The following is a 20,286-nucleotide window of genomic DNA, read 5'->3' on the forward strand; positions in this document are numbered from 1 at the left end:
AACCCTCAAACTATGCCACTGCTTGCACAAGGACAGCACACCTCGAGCTACAGTAAGCGTCTTGAACTGGCTCGATAAAAGCAAAGGACCTTAAGGATAATAAGAGCGAGTTGCTTTTATTTACTTAATTAAAGCTTTCTGGGAGCCGCTGAACAGAGCGGGCGGTCAGAGAGAAGACATGGGATGATACTGTCCGTCATCCAACATGCGGGCGCCTTATCGACACGTCGCAGGCAGCAGAGGCTCCTCACAACTTTGATGTACGATGCAATTACTAAACTAATAAAAGCTTCAAGTCGAAACAGGATTCCCGGTGAGGTGATGGTGGCACCGGAGGGGGGGATGGTGGAGGGGAGGCGTGCTGCATCAACCCGCCTGCTGCCTTGACATCATTATCGCCTCCTAATCAGCCTTTAAGGTGCAGGGCGATGGGGACATCTTTCGGCCTGACTGAATAGCAGGGAGTGAAAACTGCGCACAATCCAACACTTTTATTGCAAGCTATTTAGTTGCACCTTCACCATTTCCACAAGAGAGGAGCTTATTCACAACTCCCCAAATTATTCCCGGAATTGACGTTTTTAAAATAAAGTTTCCACTGAGTGACCGTGATTGATTCGTTCGGCAGGATTTCATCCAATCATACACGAGCTTCTTTTCCCCCCCTCCACGGTTACCTATTAGTGTTTCTTCTCTTTCATTCTGGTTGACTACCCACATCTTCGCTAAACCAAATAACTGAATGTTTTCTTCTTCCTTTGTTGTGCTGCTGCCAGTGCGGAAGCTTTCATCACATCTGCAGTCTCATTATTACCCGCAGAGCCACACTTTATGTGAACAATGCCCCCTTCAAACGCAAAGCAGAATTCATATTTAACCAGTTATATGTGTTTTAAAAAAGAAAGCACGTTTTGCACCACCTGATTACCTTTATACCGGCAAAAGATTGGACACTGGAGGCAGCACGGTCCAGCGGCCGTGTACAGTTATACTGCTGCGTCAGCGTTAATGCTACAACTTTAGGACAATTCAGTGCCAGTTTCCTTCGACCTGACAGAAGACAAGTACAGAAGTACAGCACTGTGCTGTTTTCCCCCTTCTGCAGCTCCGAGTCTCATACACCTGTGTGCTGCTCTGCTGAGGTGGAAATAAAAACGCATGAAGTCTTGCTAGATATAAGTGATCTCCTGCCTCTCCGAGCTTTTCAGGCTTTCTCACACACAGAAATCGCCATTCCTGCACCGGAGAGCCGAGTAAGGGCTTTCCCCCCATTTTCAGATAAGGCAATGGAGCAGAGAGGTTGGAGAGACAAGCTGGGGTGTAATACTCTCTCTCTCTCTCTCTCTCTCTCTCTCTCTCTCGTCCATACAACCGTGTACAGTAGGATACGTGCTGGCAGAAGCGCGGGCTTGAGAAGGTGCACCGGGGTCGAGCGGTCCAGCACGGTGCCGGGACTGGATTTTACTGTACCCACATTTTATAAAGAGAGTTGGAGATGGAGGGAAACTGGAGGATCCTGTTCTCCCACGTGTGCAGCACCAGCTTCCTTCTGCTCTGGATCTTCGTCGGCTTGAACGTGGTAGAGGTAGTAGGGTCCCAGCAAGGGATCCCTCTGTCAGTGTGAGTGAGAAACTGCTGTGCAACTTTGATTCGCAATGAACGTGTCGATTTCTGACTTACAGATAATTAAACCACCACAAAGTCCGCGTTTAAAATCATGCATTATGTCCTAGATTTAAATGAATGTATCTAGTAACAAACGTATTTTGCATTTCATAAAATGCCGCTTGTCTCATGGATGTGGTGTTTTTTGTTTTCCTATATATCAAAAAATGTTGTAAAAATTAAAATATGGTTGGGGAATTTACATATATCTAGAAGCTAAACTGCAAAAGTAGACCTAAACGTTCTTTGCAGTGAATGCTACCTGTTTATCCACACTTATACCTGCATTTGCTGTTATTACATTTATATACTATATAAATGTAAGCATGAAACTCCTATTCATTTTTCATAAATCGGGACATTTTAATATGATGGACTACAGAATCTTTATCTCACAGGGAAATTTTTATCATTTTATTTTTTAAGAGTTGCAATAAAGAAGACACAGTCTTCATTATAATAACACATCTAAGTGTGAAGTGTTATAGCTGCAATCACCACCCAGTCCTATACAAGTGTAATCTAGTAATTTAATGCCCACAGTAACTGTTTAGCTGCAAGTGATTTACATTTTCTTTGTTATATTTGTAGGCCTACTTGTAGAAGATTGTAGACACCTATTTCAATGCCATATAATTTAATTTAATAAGTTTTTACCAAGCCTCATTTGTTCTGAAAATGTCTAAATCAAAGACTGTAAAATCTAAAATAAAGTGTAAGATGTAAATAAATCTAGATTCCACTGCAGTTAACGCTCACTTATATGGAAGTTAGTACTGTGTATGTACCTGTAAAATATTAAAAAAATACTTTTTTTTCTCTTAGCAAGTTTATTTAAGGTGCAATTTAATGTGAATTGGACAGATTTTGAAAAAAAAAAAACTGTGCAAAGGAAAAAAAATCTCCCCCTTTGGATATTTGAGAAATCATTTGGGAAGAAAGAAGAATATCTTTTTACCAAAGTTTGTTTTGCATATGTAGACAGTTGACCCGCAACACATTATTTTTAAAACATGTATTCAGTGTTTCATGGGCTTTTAAAAATGAGCATATCATTAAATAAATCTACTTCCCATTAGTAATAAATAGGCAAGTTAGTCAGCTGAAATGATGTTAATTTAATATTCACAGTGCAAAATTTTGATGCCACATAGACGTTATTTACAGTTTAATAGAAGAAGGTTCAATGACTGTAGTTTAGATCATCAGATTATAAACTTTTATCAGGAAAGTGAAGGTTTATGATAATGTTCTTCAATAATCTTACTGATCATTTCATAAAGGAAGCTTAAAAATGATAGATCAAAAGGATTTCATATTTTAAATGCTCAAAGTATTCTCTACTCTGTTGTCTTTTCTTGTTAAATTTTACTTCTCTTTTATGTAGGGAACTGTTGGATAATTTGCCATGTCATTTTCTGTCTTTTTTCTTAGCGTAAAGCTTTGGGCCTCTGCATTTGGGGGAGAAATTAAATCAATATCTGCAAAATATTCTGGTTCCCAGCTACTGCAAAAGGTAGATTTCCTTTATGTTCTTTTTTAACATGGATGGATTTTTCCTTTGTCTGAATGCCATGCAGTTACACCCATTGTATGCTGTAGTGCTGTCTAATGACTGCAGAGACATTTCCGTGTCTCAGCTGAATGCTGATGCGTTATTCTGGAGGAGACTCAGGTGTGCTTGGTAGAGCACTCTGTGTATATGTGTGTGCATGCACGCAAAAACACATTTGTGTGTGTGTGTGTGTGTGTGTGTGTATTTGTTCATGATACGGCCCATTAACCATGGCTCTGATTCCTCTCTCATCTCATCTCTCCAGTTAACTCTCTGGAGTCAAGAGTTTCAACCTCTGGTTATGATTGTGACAAGGGGACAAATTAAATAAGTGTGGTGGAGTTTGATAGAGGGTGTAGGGGAGTGACAAGATGAACAAGTGAAACCTCGGGAGAATGAGCGACGATCCAATGCAGTAGATTTAACTTTCTGACCACTTGATGGCAGAGGTGTGCGCTGTAGTCACAGGCCTGAGGTGTAAAAAGGTGGTCAGTGTTCACTCCGGATGAATGGTAAACTGCAGGTTTCCCTTAAAAGTGACCAAACCAAGGACTGCAAAGCAAACAGCTGTAGGAGCTGTGCATGAATACAGACTAGCTGTACAGGCTTTTAGCACTGTGTGCAAAGACTTTGAATTATTATTTTTTTTACAGGGTTCAGGTAAAAAGATTTAAAAGAAAAAAACACCAAATTATTTGCAGTAACCCAGGTGAGGGTTTTTCAATTGTATTTATAAAGCACCAAATTACAACAACAGTCACACGGTGCTTTATTATGTCAGCTAAAGACCCTGCATGAATGTTAGGATGACGGTTATGAATCCCAACGTTTGGGAAAATAAAATGCAGTCACTTTGTCAGCTTTAATATGTGTTTCATCAGGTTAAATGTTTTATTGCTGCTTACAAGTCAAAGTGGACATTCTGTGTTTTAATGGCTGTGTCTCTTGTACATTCTCCTACGTATTTAGTTTAACTTCAAACTGCTGAATCATCTCATTTTGAAGTGAAAAAAGTTTTTAAAAAACTTTGTATGTTGAAAGGTTGTACAAGCAATTTCAGCTTAGCTTGAATAGATGAATGCTGTAAGCATGTCCCGTGTCTCTAAACTGAAAAGCAACTTTTATTGAGTAAGTTTTTGAGTGTGCATACTCCTTCTCCCGACCTTCTCACTTAAGTGTGATGTAATGCGGAGCTCGCCAGTGCTGTATAGCTACAGTTAAATATTCAGGTTCTTTTTTCACTGTATTGTGGAGCTGTTCTTTGTGGTGGTGTCATATTCAAGTTATCCTTTCATATGTATGGCAATAAAAATAGGGAAATCTTTAAATTTATATTAGGCTTTAATTACAAAACTGGCATAGAGGACCGTATTACAGTGTTTCTGTTTTTCTTGTCAGAACACTGTCATCTTCCCTGTCTGCTGTTTATAACCTTTACTTTCGTCTTGTTAAGTACCGGAATCTATGCGTGACTCTTGCTAATACTCTGCATTGATCCACATTGCTATTTTAGGAGCTGTGGGCGATCACAGCGCCACGTCCAGGTGTCAACTCCAGCTCTGAGGGCAGCACCTCAGTCAAGGGCAGCAGCAGGATTAAGAATCCCGCCTGTCTTGGAGGGTGGGAAGAAGGCGGACTTCCCAGAGGAAGCCCACGCAAGCATGGAGAGAGTGTTCAAACTGCAATTAGAAGACGACTTCAGGGTCCCAGCCTAGGATCTTCTTGTTCTGAGGTGACTTCTTTTTAATTTAAGCTCAGATGTGTGGTGTATATAATGTTCCCCTTCTATTTTTTATCAAATCTGAACTAAAAAGACTTTTTCAAGATGCCCCGCAGATATACTTTTTTTCTTTGTCTATATGTAAGCACTTTGCTTATGTTGCTGTTCATGGAGGCATGTCTGGAGAGAGCTGTACTGAGCCAGTCAGCACAAAGCAGTGAGCTGTGAGGGAACTGACGGGTCGTTAGGGGCTGGTCATTAAGGCTGATCATTAGATGCTTTTTATGGTGATTTACCCGATTTCACAAAGAAGGGGGAAAAGACTGGCTCTTCCGGCTCCCAGCACTCTAGCATTGGTCATTACTCTAATCAATAATAGTGATGAGTGTTTTTGATGGATGGGGCTTAACCTCCACTTGATGACTTGGAGGGGTGGGAGGTAGGAAGGTGGGGGACTGGGGTGGGATTGGGGACTCAGGGTGCTGGGGCGAGGAGGACAGGCGTGAAATGAACTGTTCTGCTCCACTGCAAGTCCACACTCTTCCTTTCAGTAGGTAATTTGTCGCCTCATGTACTGGTTTGTGTGTGTTTTTTGTATAACCTGTCCCCGTAACATGTAATGTTGGACGTGCTACGAGCCTTCAGTAGCTCGTGTTTATTTTTAGATAAGATTACTGAATGTGTGCATGAAGTGGCTGACTGGAGAGTGTGGGAGGATTTTTGTTTTTACTTGGCATGTGTGTGTTTATGTGTGTGTGTGCGTGGCAGGCAGGTGTGGGATTATGTAATGCTATATTCCTTCGAGCTGTGACGGGCTTTGTTCTGTATCACTGGAGGTCCTGTGCATCCAGCAGAATCAGCATTATGTGAGGTGTAGTTCATTACCCAGAGTCGCCCAAGCTTGACACGTTATTATCTTTCTTCTGTGCTTTGACTCCATTTCAATTACCCTCTTACCATGCATAGCCTTCAGATCCAGCTCCACCCTCTCCCCGGCCACCCAACATGGACTTCTCCAGCCAATCAGCGAGGAAGATGCGGCATGTGCAGCCAGTAACTGAGACCAGATAAAGACCATCAGTCATTCTGTGTCCCAGCATGGATTTTATGTTCACCTGAGACTAGCTGCACGCAGCCCGTCAGCCAACCCGTGAAAGCTTATAAACCTTGTTTAACAATTTACTCATTTCTATAGTGGATACAGTGAAACAATAAGGCTTAAATACGCATACAAATATACACACAGAAGATGTTAATTATCTGTTTCTTTCCCTGTCATGCTGAGTAAGATCTAAGGAATGGGTTAATCAGTCTTGAGATCTCATTACGTTTAAACTATGCTCTCCATGTTACAGGACACACAGCTGTTGCCCCTGTCAGCGCCACACTTTACGATTCTTCTGGTTATTTTCAGAAATATAAAGAATTTGAAAAGTCAGTCAGAGTGGAAGAGATTGATGGTATGAAAGTGGTCAAGAACTTGGCTGTGAAGATGGAGGAAATGTTCCGGAGAAAAGCTGAAGCAACAAGGGTAGGCCATGTTACTGAATTTTTATTTATCAGAAAAATATATTTATGGTGAGATATATTCATTTCAATTTGTTAGGGTAAGGGTGTGTATGGGTTAGGAGTGAAATCAGAAAAAGGGGAGTCTTTTTCTTTCTTTTTTTTCCTGAAATAACTTTTTTTTTTTTCTACTCTGCCTTGTCATTTACTTAACTTGAGCTTCAATATTTAATGTTTTCTGACGCACCTGACAGGTAAAAGCAGCTCTAACTGTGTCAATGAGAGTTTAGCTGTGAAAGGCAGTCTGGAGTCTGATCAAGTCAACAATTTATGCTTATTTTGTTTCTCATAAAGGGAGTAAGAAAATTTGCAGGAGTTATCCTCAGTAACGGTGACCACAAACACTTTTGCTGGCTTTGCTTTTTTTATGTGCATTTTTTTATTTAGTAACAATAATACGTAACTCGTGAATACCAGGAAGAAAATAAAAAGATTAGTCAACGATCTGAAAAACTTTGACAGATTACGTGGATCTGAAGTGTAGTCTTGAATCTAGTCTGTTACAGTCTGGGCCTGAGGTGAATTTAAGGCTCACAGCAGCAGCCTGTCTGCGACCTCAGCGCACAGGAGCTTGTAACCATTTTAATGCTACGCCTCGCACGGACTGCTGGGAAATGATAACGTTTATCTCCCTGCGCCTTGTCCCATGTGCGCGATAATTCATGGCAACTCGGGCCACAAATGACACCGGATACACAGATTTAATTTAATAAAAAACGGCTGGATTCAGTTTGAAGTGCGGCTGAATATTACACATTAAATATATAAATAAACGGACATGTGCAAAAACAAAATCAGTCCCAGGTTTATCTCAGTCTGAATGCGTCGTCGCTTTGCTCCAAATTGAAAATCGACGCTGTTCTCAAGTGGTAAGGGTGAAGCTGTGCGCTGAAAAACAGATATTCATACACAAGCCTACCACAAAAAATAAATAAATAAAAAATAATAAAATGAAAGAACATAGATTTAACCTATTTCCCGCTGCTTTTATTCGACAACTGCTGACACCACTAGAACTCGCTTTGGGGTCAATTGAATTTATCCTCAGGAGTCGGCGGAAAAAGCCCCAGTTGTGTTTATATAGCAGTTTGTTTTGACACGCGTGACAGATGTTAATTACCTGCTTACCTGCGGTTTCCCCGGAAACCCGGAGTCAAGCATATTTCTCTGAATCAATCTATTCCAGAAGTTAGCTCTGCTTTGGTGAACGGCATCAAAATCCTGTTCCAACCTGCCTCCATCAATCATTCCGCTCCTGCTCTCTGCAGCAGTTCCCTATATTTTATGTACATTTTCCCCTTTAAAATGCTGCGAGGACAGTCAAGAATTAATCGACTGAATTTTGAGAACATATCATTTTCGTAAGTTCTGGAGAGCGCGGACAGAAAGCTTCACATGCTGCCGATTTCATTCTAAGATTTAATTTAAAGCAGTGCTACGGTCCTCGATCACGTTCCTCTTTGGTGAAATGTCATTCGTTGCGCTTTGGAAATAACCGAGGAGCAGAGCAATGTCCAAACAGCAAGTCTGAGAAACAGAAAAAAAATAAAAAGCAGCATAGTGTTAACGCCTCGGGGGAAATTTGTGGAATTCTCAAAAATACGCCAAGTTTTACGCAGTGTCTTAACAGTTTCTGTACAGTCCCCATGTATGAACGGAAGAGTTTGCATATTTTAAACATGCATTTAAAGAAAAAAAGTTTTGCTCTTATTAACCAACCCCTTTCTCCTCTCAGCGACTCGTAGAGGCGGCAGAAGAAGCGCACCATCAGCATGAGGAAAATCCCGACCTGCAGGTGAGGCTGCAAAAGAAAAGGAAAGAAGTGGCGTGTCACTGTCATAGATCACGATGAATCATCTTTTAGCTGGTGAGGGGAGGAGCGGCTGCAAGGTGAGAGAAGGGTAATAGGCCCTAAAAGTCTTTAATTGCGTTGGCAGCGCCCTTCACTCTGACGTCCTGCCAGCGGTTTGATACATAATGTTTCTTTGATAAGTCAAGCCTCACACAGTGAAGGCTGCGGCGCCAATACTGCCATAACTCATAACCCTGTTTTTTTTTTTTTGTTTTTTTTTTAATGTAAGCTAATCGCGGTTTATCTGTGCTGCAGAGCCTTTAAACTTTTACATACTGTGATTAACACTAACTAGAACACAGTGGAGATTAAGATCTATCCCACCCTCTGCAAGCACAATTATGGCCTCGGGTTGTTGTGCATGGTATAATATTTTGTAGTACCAACATTTCCCCCCCCCTCAGGTAAGGTAGTCTATTAGAGGGCGGTCTGTAGGTTAACCAGAAAGAAAAAGGGAAGGAGACAAGTCATTCTAAATTTAATTATACTTCACAGGATCTGCTCATGCGCTCGGGCTTTGTTGGGGACATTATTTAGCGGCTCTCATTGCGGATTTCCAGGGCGCGCTGAGAGCTTCCCTGGTCTCTGCAGAGGGAATGCAGTATTTCTGGCGTTTGTTACCGCTCTCCCTCGCTCTCTCTCCGTCCACTGGACAGAGATAAATGAAACTCTTTTGCGTGGCGCATTGTTTCACTTCCATGGCTGTAGATTGGAAAACCACTCGAGCAACAAAACACTGAAATAACTGGAGCACTTTACAGTTAACAGAAGCATTTACATCATATGAATACATTCTGTCACCTTGTTCCCCTGTCCATTTCTTTGCTGTTCACACCACCAGAACAAAAGGGACAAGAGAGAGAGATGCTACCTTAAAGGAAATATATGAACAGTGAAATAAAGAAGAAGTATTTTTGTTTTTAACCTATTTGAAACTGTTTAGCTTAAATACTCCCAGGCTCCTCTATTTTATATTTAAGAAATAAGATCTGTGCAGAAATGTGAAGATTTATCAGACTCAAAGCAATAATCCATAAACCAAACTATATTTTTTATGCATTTATGTATTTATGAGTCCCTACAAAGAAACACAAATATTACATTCTTTATATTTTTGTCAAAAACATTATTTCCTGAAATATCTGCAGATTTTTTTACATTTGTTTTGAGTTTTTCGTGATCCTCCCGTGGCTGCACTGGTACACATAAATTGTTACACACTCTTAGATAACAACAGTTCTCATCCGAGCCCTTGACAGTTATCACACAGGCCTATCACACAGCCATTTCAGCTTAAAGGCCATAAAAAATAATAAGGAAAATTCAATATCCACCTGCGGTAATGATGTGATGTCATTATAGTACTCCTCTTGGCATCATTCAGCCAACCTCGCCTCCTCTGACACCACACATTTTTCACGCACCATTTCACTGACCACAGTGAGATAAGCTGGCTGCTCTTATCTCAGCTGCTTTGTCTCAGGACACTCGGATGTTTTGTGCTGACCCGAGCGTAGTCTGCACTTCAAGGGTGTGCAGATCGTGTGTGATGGTGTAAACGAAACATTTGTACAGTAGAGCTTTATTTAGTTTATTTTTTGGGGGGTTGTCAGTGTTCCTTTCAGTAGGCCTAAAAGAAAGTATTAAATATTAAAATATGAGCAATATTTAAAGTTGTTGTTCATAAAATCATTCTTTTAGATTCATTCTGTCTCCTAATATACAAGACACATCAGCAAAATTGTTGCATACAGGCTCTAAATTTCTCTAATCATTGAAACAACATAAAGTCTGACTTTGTGCATGTTTCTAAAATACTTTCAAGGCTTTGTGAGAATTCCTTTATTTCTACTTCAGATGTTTTAACACTAGTTTAAAAAACTATGTTTGAGTCTGAATCACTTCATTTAAACAACAAGAACAACAACAAAAGGTCTTTATAGACACCACAAAGATTTAAGTTAGTATAACCACACTCACATACAATTATGCTAATTCTCTAATAATACTTTTGTTTTTCTGTTCTGGCATTTCATTGTGAAGCATTTTGTGATGTTTATCTTGAAAGATGCTATGCTATAAATACTTACTATAAATGAATTTATCACAGTGACACTTTAACTTCATGTTGTAAGCAGCACTTCCCTCATGAACAATCTGACTCATCACACAAAGCAAAAGCTTTGAAACTAACAAGTTTAACTTAGATATGATAAGAGTAGTGTGAAGATTAAGGGCTGTTAAATCCAGCAAAGCTCAGTGAGACCTGATAGCTGCAGCTGTCGAGCCTGCTTATACAGTAAGGCCTAGCTGTTTGTAATGGAGGGCAGATCTCTGCAGTAAGGCCTAGAGCTAACTGCAGTGGTGTAAGAGTCAGCGGGCCGTCTCGGAGAGCTGCAGTGTCCCATGGCCTGCTCTACAGTAATAACCCTGGTGGTTAACGCGCCTCTCTACAGCACTCAATTCTGCTGAGGGTGCACGTTTCTCTCCTCCTCCACAGCCACCCCGCCACCCCCGCCCCACCACCACCACAGCTCGTCAGAGAGCTGCTCAGGCGTGGTATGAGCTGTCAGAGGCTGCTTGATGGCGATGCCCGCTTGCTCCCCCTCTTCCTAGGAGGGATGGTTGAGAGTCCATCACCCATCTCTCCTCCCTCCCTGCCTCCCCCGTCTCTCGCGCTCTCTTTCTTAGTGCAGACAATGAGGACTAGAGGCCACAGAGAGGCCGCTCACACGGGATGAGGTAGTCTTTCTACTGCAGCAGCAGGCAGTGAAGGACAGGACAGACAAATTGTTGGGTTTCACTTTCTACTCATAGTCCCTGTTTGCACATCCAATGCCAATTTTTTTGACAAACTGAGAAATATATATAAAGAAAAAAACAACAACTGTGCTAACTGTAATCTGCTTTAGAAAGATCTGTTTTTGATGCCATTTGTGTCCATTGTTTAATTTTTCTTCTGATTTCATGGTTTGGAACCTGCAGATGTAGACTGAGCACACATGAGTGTTAACATTTGAAAAGGTCATTTTGGTTGGGGTTTAGAGTCTAGGATGCCAAATTTTTCAAACAATGTGTTCTTTTCAAGTCTTTTTGGCCCACTTATATTAACAGAAACTCTCTAAATCCTTTATTGGCTGCTACTTGGTAACTTGAAGCTTCAGCTCCCTGCACAGATTTTCTACAGGATTGAGTCTGGAGACTGGCTATGCCTTAATAATGTTCGTTTTCAGCCACTCCTTTGTTGCCGTTGTGGTAATGCTGGAAGACCCATCCATGATTCAGTGTTTTGGCTAAAAGAAGGAGGTTCTCATCCAAGATATTATCCGTTGGCCTGTCAGTTTGGTACCCTTAGCAGAAAATAGATCCAAAGCATTTGTCTTTCCTCCAAACATGGCAGGTCGAGTTGATGCCAAAGAGCTAGATTTGGATTTCATCAGATTCTTACTCTGGATGGCATAACACTGGCCTCCAGTAACACTGTGAGGAATCTTGGAGTCATTCTTGACCAGGATATGTCCTTCAATGCACATATTAAACAAATATGTAAGACTGCTTTCTTCCATTTGCTCTAAAATCTCTAAAATTAGAAATATCCTGTCTCAGAGTGACGCTGAAAAACTAGTTCATGCATTTATTACTTCCAGGCTGAACTACTGTAATTCATTATTATCAGGAAGTCCTAAAAACTCCCTGAAAAGCCTTCAATTAATCTAAAATGCTGCAGCAAGACTACTGACAGGGACTAGAAAGAGAGAGCATATTTCTCCTATATTGGCTTCCCTTTACTGGCTCCCTGTTAAATCCAGAATTGAATTCAAAATCCTGCTCCTCACATACAAGGTCTTGAAAAATCAGGTCCCATCTTATGTTAATGACCTTATAGTACCATATCACCCCATTAGAGCACTTTGCTCTCGTACTGCAGGCGAGATTTGGGACACAGACGCCCTCTCTAATTTTAAGATTAGGCTTAAAACATTCCTTTTTGCTAAAGCATGTAGTTGGGCCTGGATCAGGTGACCCTGAATCCCGTGTTTATACACCTCTCTGCATTTAGTCAGTAGTTATTATTAAACTCTGGTTCTCTTCCACAGCATGTCTTTTGTCCTGTCTTCCTCCCCTCACCCCCAACTGGTCACAGCAGATATAATACAATACCTTATTTGTATAGCATATTTAAAACCAGCGGTACACCAAAGTGCTTTACAGTAATACAATAATTTAGAGAAAGAAACATTAACAGGGAATAAATACACCAACAGGTGGAGAGCACTAATTAGCTGGAGCGCAGTGAAAATATGTAAAAGAAAATACAAACACAACTTGACTAAGAGATGACACAGCGGATGGCCGCCCCTCCCTGAGCCTGGTTCTACTGGAGGTTTCTTTCTGTTAAAAGGGAGTTTTTCCTTCCTACTGTCACCGAAACACTTGCTCATAGGGTGTTATTTGATTGTTGGGATTTTCTGTTTCCTGTTGTAGCATTGTAACCTTCACAATATAAATTGTCTTGAGGCGACTGCTGTTGTATTTTGGCGCTGTATATAAAACTGAACTGAATTAAACTGAATCTGATCACAGCTCTTTCTCCCAAGTCTTCTCTGAACAAATTAAGTGTCCACTGGTAAACTTAATATGGGCCTGAAGATTATTATTTTTTTGAGCAGGAAAACCTTACAGGTGATGCAATATTTTGATCCATTACTTCCTAGTGTGCTAGCAGTTGTGTTCTTGGTAATTGCGGTCTCATTTACCTTCAGGTCATTAACGAGCTTCTTGTAGTTTGGGCTGATCCACCATCTTTCTCATGCTCATCCTCATCCCATGAGGTAAAATCTTACATGGAGCTCAAGACGGAAGGCGATTTATAGTCATTTTAGATCTTGTCCATTTCTAAATAATCACACCAGCCGCTGTCACCTTCTCACCAAGTTTTTTGCTGATGGTCTTGTAGCTAGTTTGTAGAGGTCTACAAGCTTGTCTCTGACATCCTTTGACAGCTCTTTGGTCTTGCCCATAGTGGTCGAGAGGTTGAAATTCTGTGGACAAGTTTGCTTTATATACATAATGAGTTGAGATCAGGAGTATCTGTAATTGCTTGATTGTAATCTGTGTGCCACATGGGCAAACAGCTAATCTGTGTCAGCCAAAGTTCTGATTGGCTTGAAGGGGATATAGTACATATTTAACTAAATGACATGCAAATCAAATTCTAACTTTTATACAATGTATTTTTTCTGGATTTGTCGTTGATTTTCTGTCTCTGTTGATTAAAATGAAACTACCATAAAACTTATAGACTCTTCATTACTTTGTGAGCAAACTTACAAATTCAGCAGTGGATAAAATAATTATTTCCCCCACTATATGTTTTAAATATGAACATAAATATTTTTATTATTGTCTTGTGTGTGCCGTAACTGTTCTGTCTTTGCTTTTGCAGGCTTTGGTTAACATATCTGTGTGTGTAATATCTGCTGTGCCTGCTCTTTTTTCAGTATGAATACTTCAATGCTGTGCTGATTAATGAAGTGGATGAGGAGGGCAATAATGTGGAGCTAGGAGGAGAGTTCATCCTGGAGCCCAGTGACCACTTCAATAACCTCTCAGTCAACCTCAGCCTCAGTGTTGTCCAGGTGCCCACCAACATGTACAACAAAGGTGTGTTTTCCTGTTGCCTGCAGCCGCCTTAAATTCAGGATTATGTGAGTGATATTCACCTACAGGAAGCTGATGAATGGGGAGGAGAGAGGGAGGGAGGAAAGTAAGTGGTGAAAGTGAGAAATGGTAGCTGAAGCTGTATCAGTGTGACAGGCTGGGCGAAGTGGAGATAGGGGATCGATATGAGCTCAGACATAACAAGAAAGCAGCAGCAGTCCGCTCTAGAAAGATGCTGCTCATATGGTAGCTGCTCTGTCGCTTCTTGTTCTCACCTCTTCCCGTGTGTTGCCTGAGTGGCTTTTGTTCAGCATTAATGGACTCCCCATAACTCTCTGTTTACAGCACAAAAGGAGGGTCACCCGGCAGGAGGAAGGGAAGGGATGATTTAGTCACAGGCATTGTATCTCTTTCAGGGGGGTCAATAAGGGACAAAGGTCAACCATGCACTCGGTAATGGTGACCAGAATGGTTACCATTATCACCATTTAATTTACTTTTCTCTCTTTTTCTCCTCTCTTTCACCATGCTTGTGTGTGTCCCTGTGCCCGCCATTTACAGATCCTGATATAGTGAACGGGGTTTACTGGTCTGAGGCCCTGAATAAAGTGTTTGTAGATAATTTTGAAAGAGATCCAACGCTTATCTGGCAGTACTTTGGGAGTGCCAAAGGTTTCTTCAGACAGTACCCTGGTGAGTGCTGCCAATCTGTCAGTCTGCATGTGTGTGTGTGTGTGTGTGTGTGTGTGTGTGTGTGTGTGTGTGTGTGTGTGAGAGAGAGCATCCCATGGGAGCTCTCAACTGTCAGTGGAAAAAAAACTGATCAGAACAAATGATTTTGAATTACTAAAGGGGTAATTTGGCTAATGTTGTAATTTTACAGACCATCAGAGAGGATGCATATATACAGACTGCAATTAATCTGAATTTGCCAGAGTTGGTCTGCAGCCACACTCAGTAACATCTCTTAGATCCAGACGATGTTATCCAGACGGTTACGCTGATGTAAAACAGGCAGCCTGTTCAGTGTAGAGCTGTAGAGAAGCTGCAGTGATGAGAAATGGCTTTTGAGACTGTTAACAGATGTAGGCTTTATGTGATTAATGTATAACAGGAAATCTATAAAGGCCAAATGTTTCTCATCAGTTTTTTGCTAATATATGCATTCATGTTTTTATTACTCACTCCACAATACTGCTCTTTGTTTTGGGAACCCGTTGCATTAAATGAGGAAAGAAATTTACATAAGCAGATATTAACTTTTAATATTTTCAGTCTGATTGTTCAATTTTTTCTGGATTTTCTTAAATATGAAAAGACAAGCAAATTGTAGTGTTTTTGGTTTCTGTTAAAGAAACTAACTGAGAAGACAGATATATTTGTGTGTGGCTGTTGTTCAAGGCCAAACATCTGTGTGTTTTTCATGTCTTTTCATATCTCCACAAATAAATATCAAATTAAAATTTAATTAATTCACACCCAGATATCCTTTTAGACCTTTCAGTTTTTGCAGAGATGCGCAGTCTTTTAGTGTCATTGGTTTTTCAAGCACTGCAGCTTTTAAACTTTAAATAAATAGGTCTCAACAGCTATTTTGTGGTGAGTGTTTTCATCCTTAGATTAAACCAGATTTGATGAGCCTCGTGAGTCTACTGCATCAGGATGGTTAATGTGGGACTGACTCGAGATAAGCCACACTGAGTGTGTTCATCATAACGAGGGAACATGTTGCCCACTGCAACAATGCGGCTTGTAATGTCTTTTTAATAGTTTTTTGGCAACAGTAGCACTCAGTGGCTCAGAGAAATTCACCCATAGGCTAAATTTGATAGTGGGAGAGCTTTGTTTTTTCCCCCTCGCAAATCTGGTGGCTTTAAAAATATAGTGCATTATCAGTCTTTTATGTAGATTCATGCAAGGTGAACACTGTATTTAACAAACCTCCCAATATGTAGCTTATTACACAATGCACTAAATGTCAGTCTTTATGATCTGTAACTGGAACAATGTAGTATGCTGTGTCTTACTGAAGAGCTTGACAGATAAAGAACCTATATTTTGATTACTGTTACATGTTAAATATAACTTGTCAGTGTGCTTGTGTTTGCTCTCTGAAAAGCAATGTTATTTTATTACTTAAAAATTCTGCCAATTCTGATTTGTCTAAATCTGCCCCACAGGAGTTAAGTGGCATCCAGATGAGCATGGTGTCATTGGCTTCGACTGCAGAAATCGGAAGTGGTAAGCCTGAATGTACCTGAGAATTTTTGTACATCACACAGCTTATATAACCAGATTCTAGACGTCGTTAGTCTAATTGTCCAAGGAAGTGTGTAAGTCAGCTTACATATTTTCCTCTCTATTGCTGATGTGAGGATGTCGAAATTACTTAAAACAAGGGGTGATGTTTAAAAAGTTATTTTTTAGATCTTGACATCATCTGAAATTTCTTTAGCTGCAATTACATGTGAAGGTTTTGTGCCTTTGTAGCTTAACTGCTATTATTTGTAATGCCCAATGAATGTAGTTACAGCAGATGGACTTGATGTGGGAAAACGAAGACACTAATTGCACTCATTTTTAAAGACACCCATACTCCCAACTGACAGTTTTCCAGAATGTATCTTTACTTTTTTTGCACTAAAAAGAAAAAAAAATCACTTTGTTTATAATAGATGGGTTTTTCCTCGTCACTTTGGATTAAATTGAACTAGACAAGGTCCATAAATTAAAATATTTGATGCCCCTGCTTTAAGTGAACTCTGTCTCACAGGTACATTCAGGCTGCTACGTCTCCCAAGGATGTTGTGATCTTAGTTGATGTTAGTGGAAGTATGAAGGGGCTGAGGCTTACCATCGCCAGACAGACTGTTTCCTCCATATTAGACACACTGGGAGATGATGACTTCTTCAACATAATTGCAGTAAGTTAAAGTTGAAACAAACTATTTACTCCTTTAAATTAATGATTCTCATATTTCTCTGTAATCTCAGGCCCTCTCTGTTACTTTAATGAACACATTTTTAGATGTTTCTACAAAGTTCTTGTATTCGGCATAACTGGAGCGCAGTCATCCATGAAAAACAAAGATTGGTTATTTAAATCTCTTCTGTTTAAATGGTCGTTATGCTCCCACAGTATAATCAGGAGATCCACTATGTGGAGCCTTGTTTGAATGGTACGCTGGTCCGGGCCGACAGAACCAATAAAGACGTGAGTCCCTATTAAAACTAATGAATATGTGTCTCGCAGCAGGTCGAATTCATGCAGCTAAAGTTGAAAACTTCTTCTTCCACTTTTGTGGTTATGTGTCAGCATTTCCGTGAACATCTGGACAAGCTGTTTGCCAAAGGGATCGGACTGCTTGGTGACGCTCTGACTGAAGCGTTCATGATCCTGAGTGATGTAAGTTCCAGTAAAAAAAAAAAACTGCGACTGACATTTAATGACAAATCTCTCAAATATTAAACCTCTCAGTCTATACTCAAATAAATTAACATATTACAAAGGAGGTGAAACAGCTTCTGATTTTCTGATTGCATTTTAATGTTGGATTATTAGCGTTTGTAATTTTATTTTAAAAAGTTTATTTCATTTATTGATTAATTTGACATAAAAGTAATGAATTTTTGCACGTGCTCACATAAGACAAATGCTTCTTTGTTCTCTTTTAATTCAAGTGCTCCATTTGACCTGAACACAAGGGAAACTTTCATTTTACAAGCCACATTTGTTTTCACTGTCAGAATGTGCTCCAAGTACAACACCGAGCTAATCATAAAAAGTAGCACACTCTAGTCAAATATATTCGAGCATTTGGGAGGTGTGTCGCCCGTCGAAATGCTCCGTTGCAATCCCCGTTCCACCCTCCAAACACAGACACATCTATTCTGAACTGTGATTAATGGCTCTAATTAACGTCAATGATTAATAACGTGTGATTGGAACACAAAGAAGATAAGGCCAGGAGCCACGCCGCACTGCTTTTATCTCCCTGTTTTCAGGCAAGCTTTGGCAGTGCTGCTGAAGCTGAGGGAGTGCAGCTTTTACCTCTGCATTTGTCAGATTAATTAAAGCTCTGCAATGAATATGGTAATCAGGTAGCCCATAGCTTACCATCGAAATTCACTGTTACACCGCTGCACAGTGAATTAAGTCAGAATGCATCCTATCATAGACTGAATCACAGAGAAACTCTTTGCACTTGACAAGCTCTGCAGCATTTATACTGAGGCCTGGTGAGATGGATGAGAGTAAAGCTGAGAAGCACACGCACAAAATTGAACTGCTTTACAAAGCTTGTGATATGAAAGTACCATAAAACAGCAAGGACAAAAAACATTCTGCCAATACTAATTTATAATATATTTTCTGAAAAAAAGAATATGGATTTAACTTTTTAACAGCAAGACTTTAGAATTTATAAGAAATGGATGCTTGGCAGAAAATAAGAGCAAGTCAACAGCCTGAAAAGAGGAACAACCACAGGTGGAAGGGCATCCCGCAACATCTCAACTGAGCTTTCTGCAGGCATTTCTCAGAAAAGGCACAGGTCTAACTAATCAAAGTAACAAATTGGTGTTCTGATAATGTTCATCCTGGTTCACTGTCGCCACTCTCGTGTTTTACTTTTGACAGTTTAAAAGATCTCCTGTCAGCAAAAACACCCGATAAACTAAAAACATTTTTTAACATTCAGATGTGGTGGATGATCACGTTAGTCACTGCTTTCATTCTTTCCATTTTCTAATATCAGACGAAACATTACCCAAAGTTACCCAATCAGAAGAGTTTGCTGTATGCTGTATGTTTCTAACTAATTTTTAATACCTGCACTTGCCAAGGGTTTCATCCTTTTTCTTGTTTTTCCTGACATAGAGTCATGCTGACCTCACACATACAGGCACAGTCTCTGTTTGTTGTCCTCCAATGACAACAGAATTGAAAAGATGCATATTATATGTTAAGAACAGGTGTGCCCAGCAGGGTTTGTCCTGTGATCTTGTCTCTTCGCACTCCTGTGGTTCTTCACATTTACACTGCTACAAGTCAATAAGCCACTTAATTACTGCACTGCATCTTCTTGCATCTGAGTCAAGTGTGCCACATTTTTCAGGTTTATTTACTTCAACATAATGCTAGTTCTATTTATTTCATGTGTAAATAACATCATAGATATTGTTTGATTTTTCTTTTATGCTATGTTACTCTCATGCATTCTCCCCCTTGTACTTTAGTTCAATCAGACTGGTCGTGGCAGCGTGTGCAGTCAGGCCATAATGCTCGTCACAGACGGGGCAACTGAGATGTATGACGATGTTTTTGAAAAATACAACTGGCCAGAAAGAAAAGTGAGTCTTAACCGCTGTCTCTCGCTCCTTCTATTCGTCTCCATCACACTGTCTTTTCTGTCTAATTTTAAACTGTAAACATCACAGTTTTTTGCTTGCACTGCAGTTTTCTTGCATCAGGAATAAATGTACATTTTACAATATGCCAGCCGGAGCTCCGGTCTGATGTTTTGAGGAATTGGTTTCTTAATTCATTATCACTCGTGTAAAAATCGTTGTCAATATGATGTTTTTCAGTGTGTTGATGAATTACAGCTCAAGGAATAAAGCATGGGAAATTAATTATTTTCAAGGGCACTGCATGTACAAGCAGCTCAGGCTCAAAGGACTCTTACCCCTCTGCTGTGCTCTCCCCACACTTCTTTGTGGATTCAATACTGGGTTTAAAATCTTTTGTTGGTCTTTCTCAATAAGACCTAAATGCAGTTAAAATGAAATGAACTGCTGTGCAGCTCACAGAGCCATAAAAACAACAGCTAAAGGGCTTTTGTTCAGTCCTGTGAAGCATATGTGTGGGGCTTTTGGCAGAGCACCGGGCAGTGTTTGGCAGGGCACCCCGCCTTCATCCTACCCACCCACCCCGCAAATACACCCTCAGGGCTGCTATATGGCAGCCTTTCAGTGTTTTCTATATGCTTTCTGCTTAGCAAAGCATCTGGAGCCAATGAGCCGTACAGGTCTGGCAAAGTGTCACGCAGCGTTCTTCAGAAGGACAGTTGTACATGCCCCCATGCCCAAACCATAACAAAGGAAAATTTATTTAATTTTAATACATAAACTCAAAAAAAGATGAAAAAATAAAAATAAACTAAAAAGGATTGGCTAAAAAAAGAAAGGTGCAAAGATACTCTTTCCTCCTGAGAATTTAAAAAAACATATGGCTTCCTTCTTCTCCAGAACCAGATAGAATCAGGA

General features: G+C 40.2%; 1 protein-coding gene across 2 annotated transcripts in view; it reads left to right on the forward strand.

Moving 5' to 3' along the window:
- The first annotated feature begins 1,119 nt into the window (after window positions 1-1,119).
- The window catches only part of cacna2d3 (calcium channel, voltage dependent, alpha2/delta subunit 3), a 36,685-nt gene continuing 17,518 nt past the window's right edge, over window positions 1,120-20,286 (forward strand). Inside the window, exons 1-13 of one of the 2 annotated variants that reach the window (XM_025907601.1) lie at window positions 1,120-1,253; window positions 1,382-1,620; window positions 3,100-3,181; window positions 4,734-4,952; window positions 6,355-6,471; window positions 8,242-8,301; window positions 13,860-14,022; window positions 14,581-14,712; window positions 16,200-16,260; window positions 16,793-16,943; window positions 17,159-17,233; window positions 17,336-17,425; window positions 19,258-19,371. In XM_025907601.1, coding sequence (XP_025763386.1) covers window positions 1,496-1,620; window positions 3,100-3,181; window positions 4,734-4,952; window positions 6,355-6,471; window positions 8,242-8,301; window positions 13,860-14,022; window positions 14,581-14,712; window positions 16,200-16,260; window positions 16,793-16,943; window positions 17,159-17,233; window positions 17,336-17,425; window positions 19,258-19,371 — 1,389 coding nt within the window. In that variant the 5' untranslated portion in view covers window positions 1,120-1,253; window positions 1,382-1,495. The remainder of the gene's footprint in view (window positions 1,254-1,381; window positions 1,621-3,099; window positions 3,182-4,733; window positions 4,953-6,354; window positions 6,472-8,241; window positions 8,302-13,859; window positions 14,023-14,580; window positions 14,713-16,199; window positions 16,261-16,792; window positions 16,944-17,158; window positions 17,234-17,335; window positions 17,426-19,257; window positions 19,372-20,286) is intronic. The other variant, XM_013267350.3, reaches the window with a different exon arrangement.

This window comes from Oreochromis niloticus, linkage group LG5 (assembly GCF_001858045.2).
Source record: "Oreochromis niloticus isolate F11D_XX linkage group LG5, O_niloticus_UMD_NMBU, whole genome shotgun sequence".
Lineage (NCBI taxonomy): Eukaryota > Metazoa > Chordata > Actinopteri > Cichliformes > Cichlidae > Oreochromis > Oreochromis niloticus.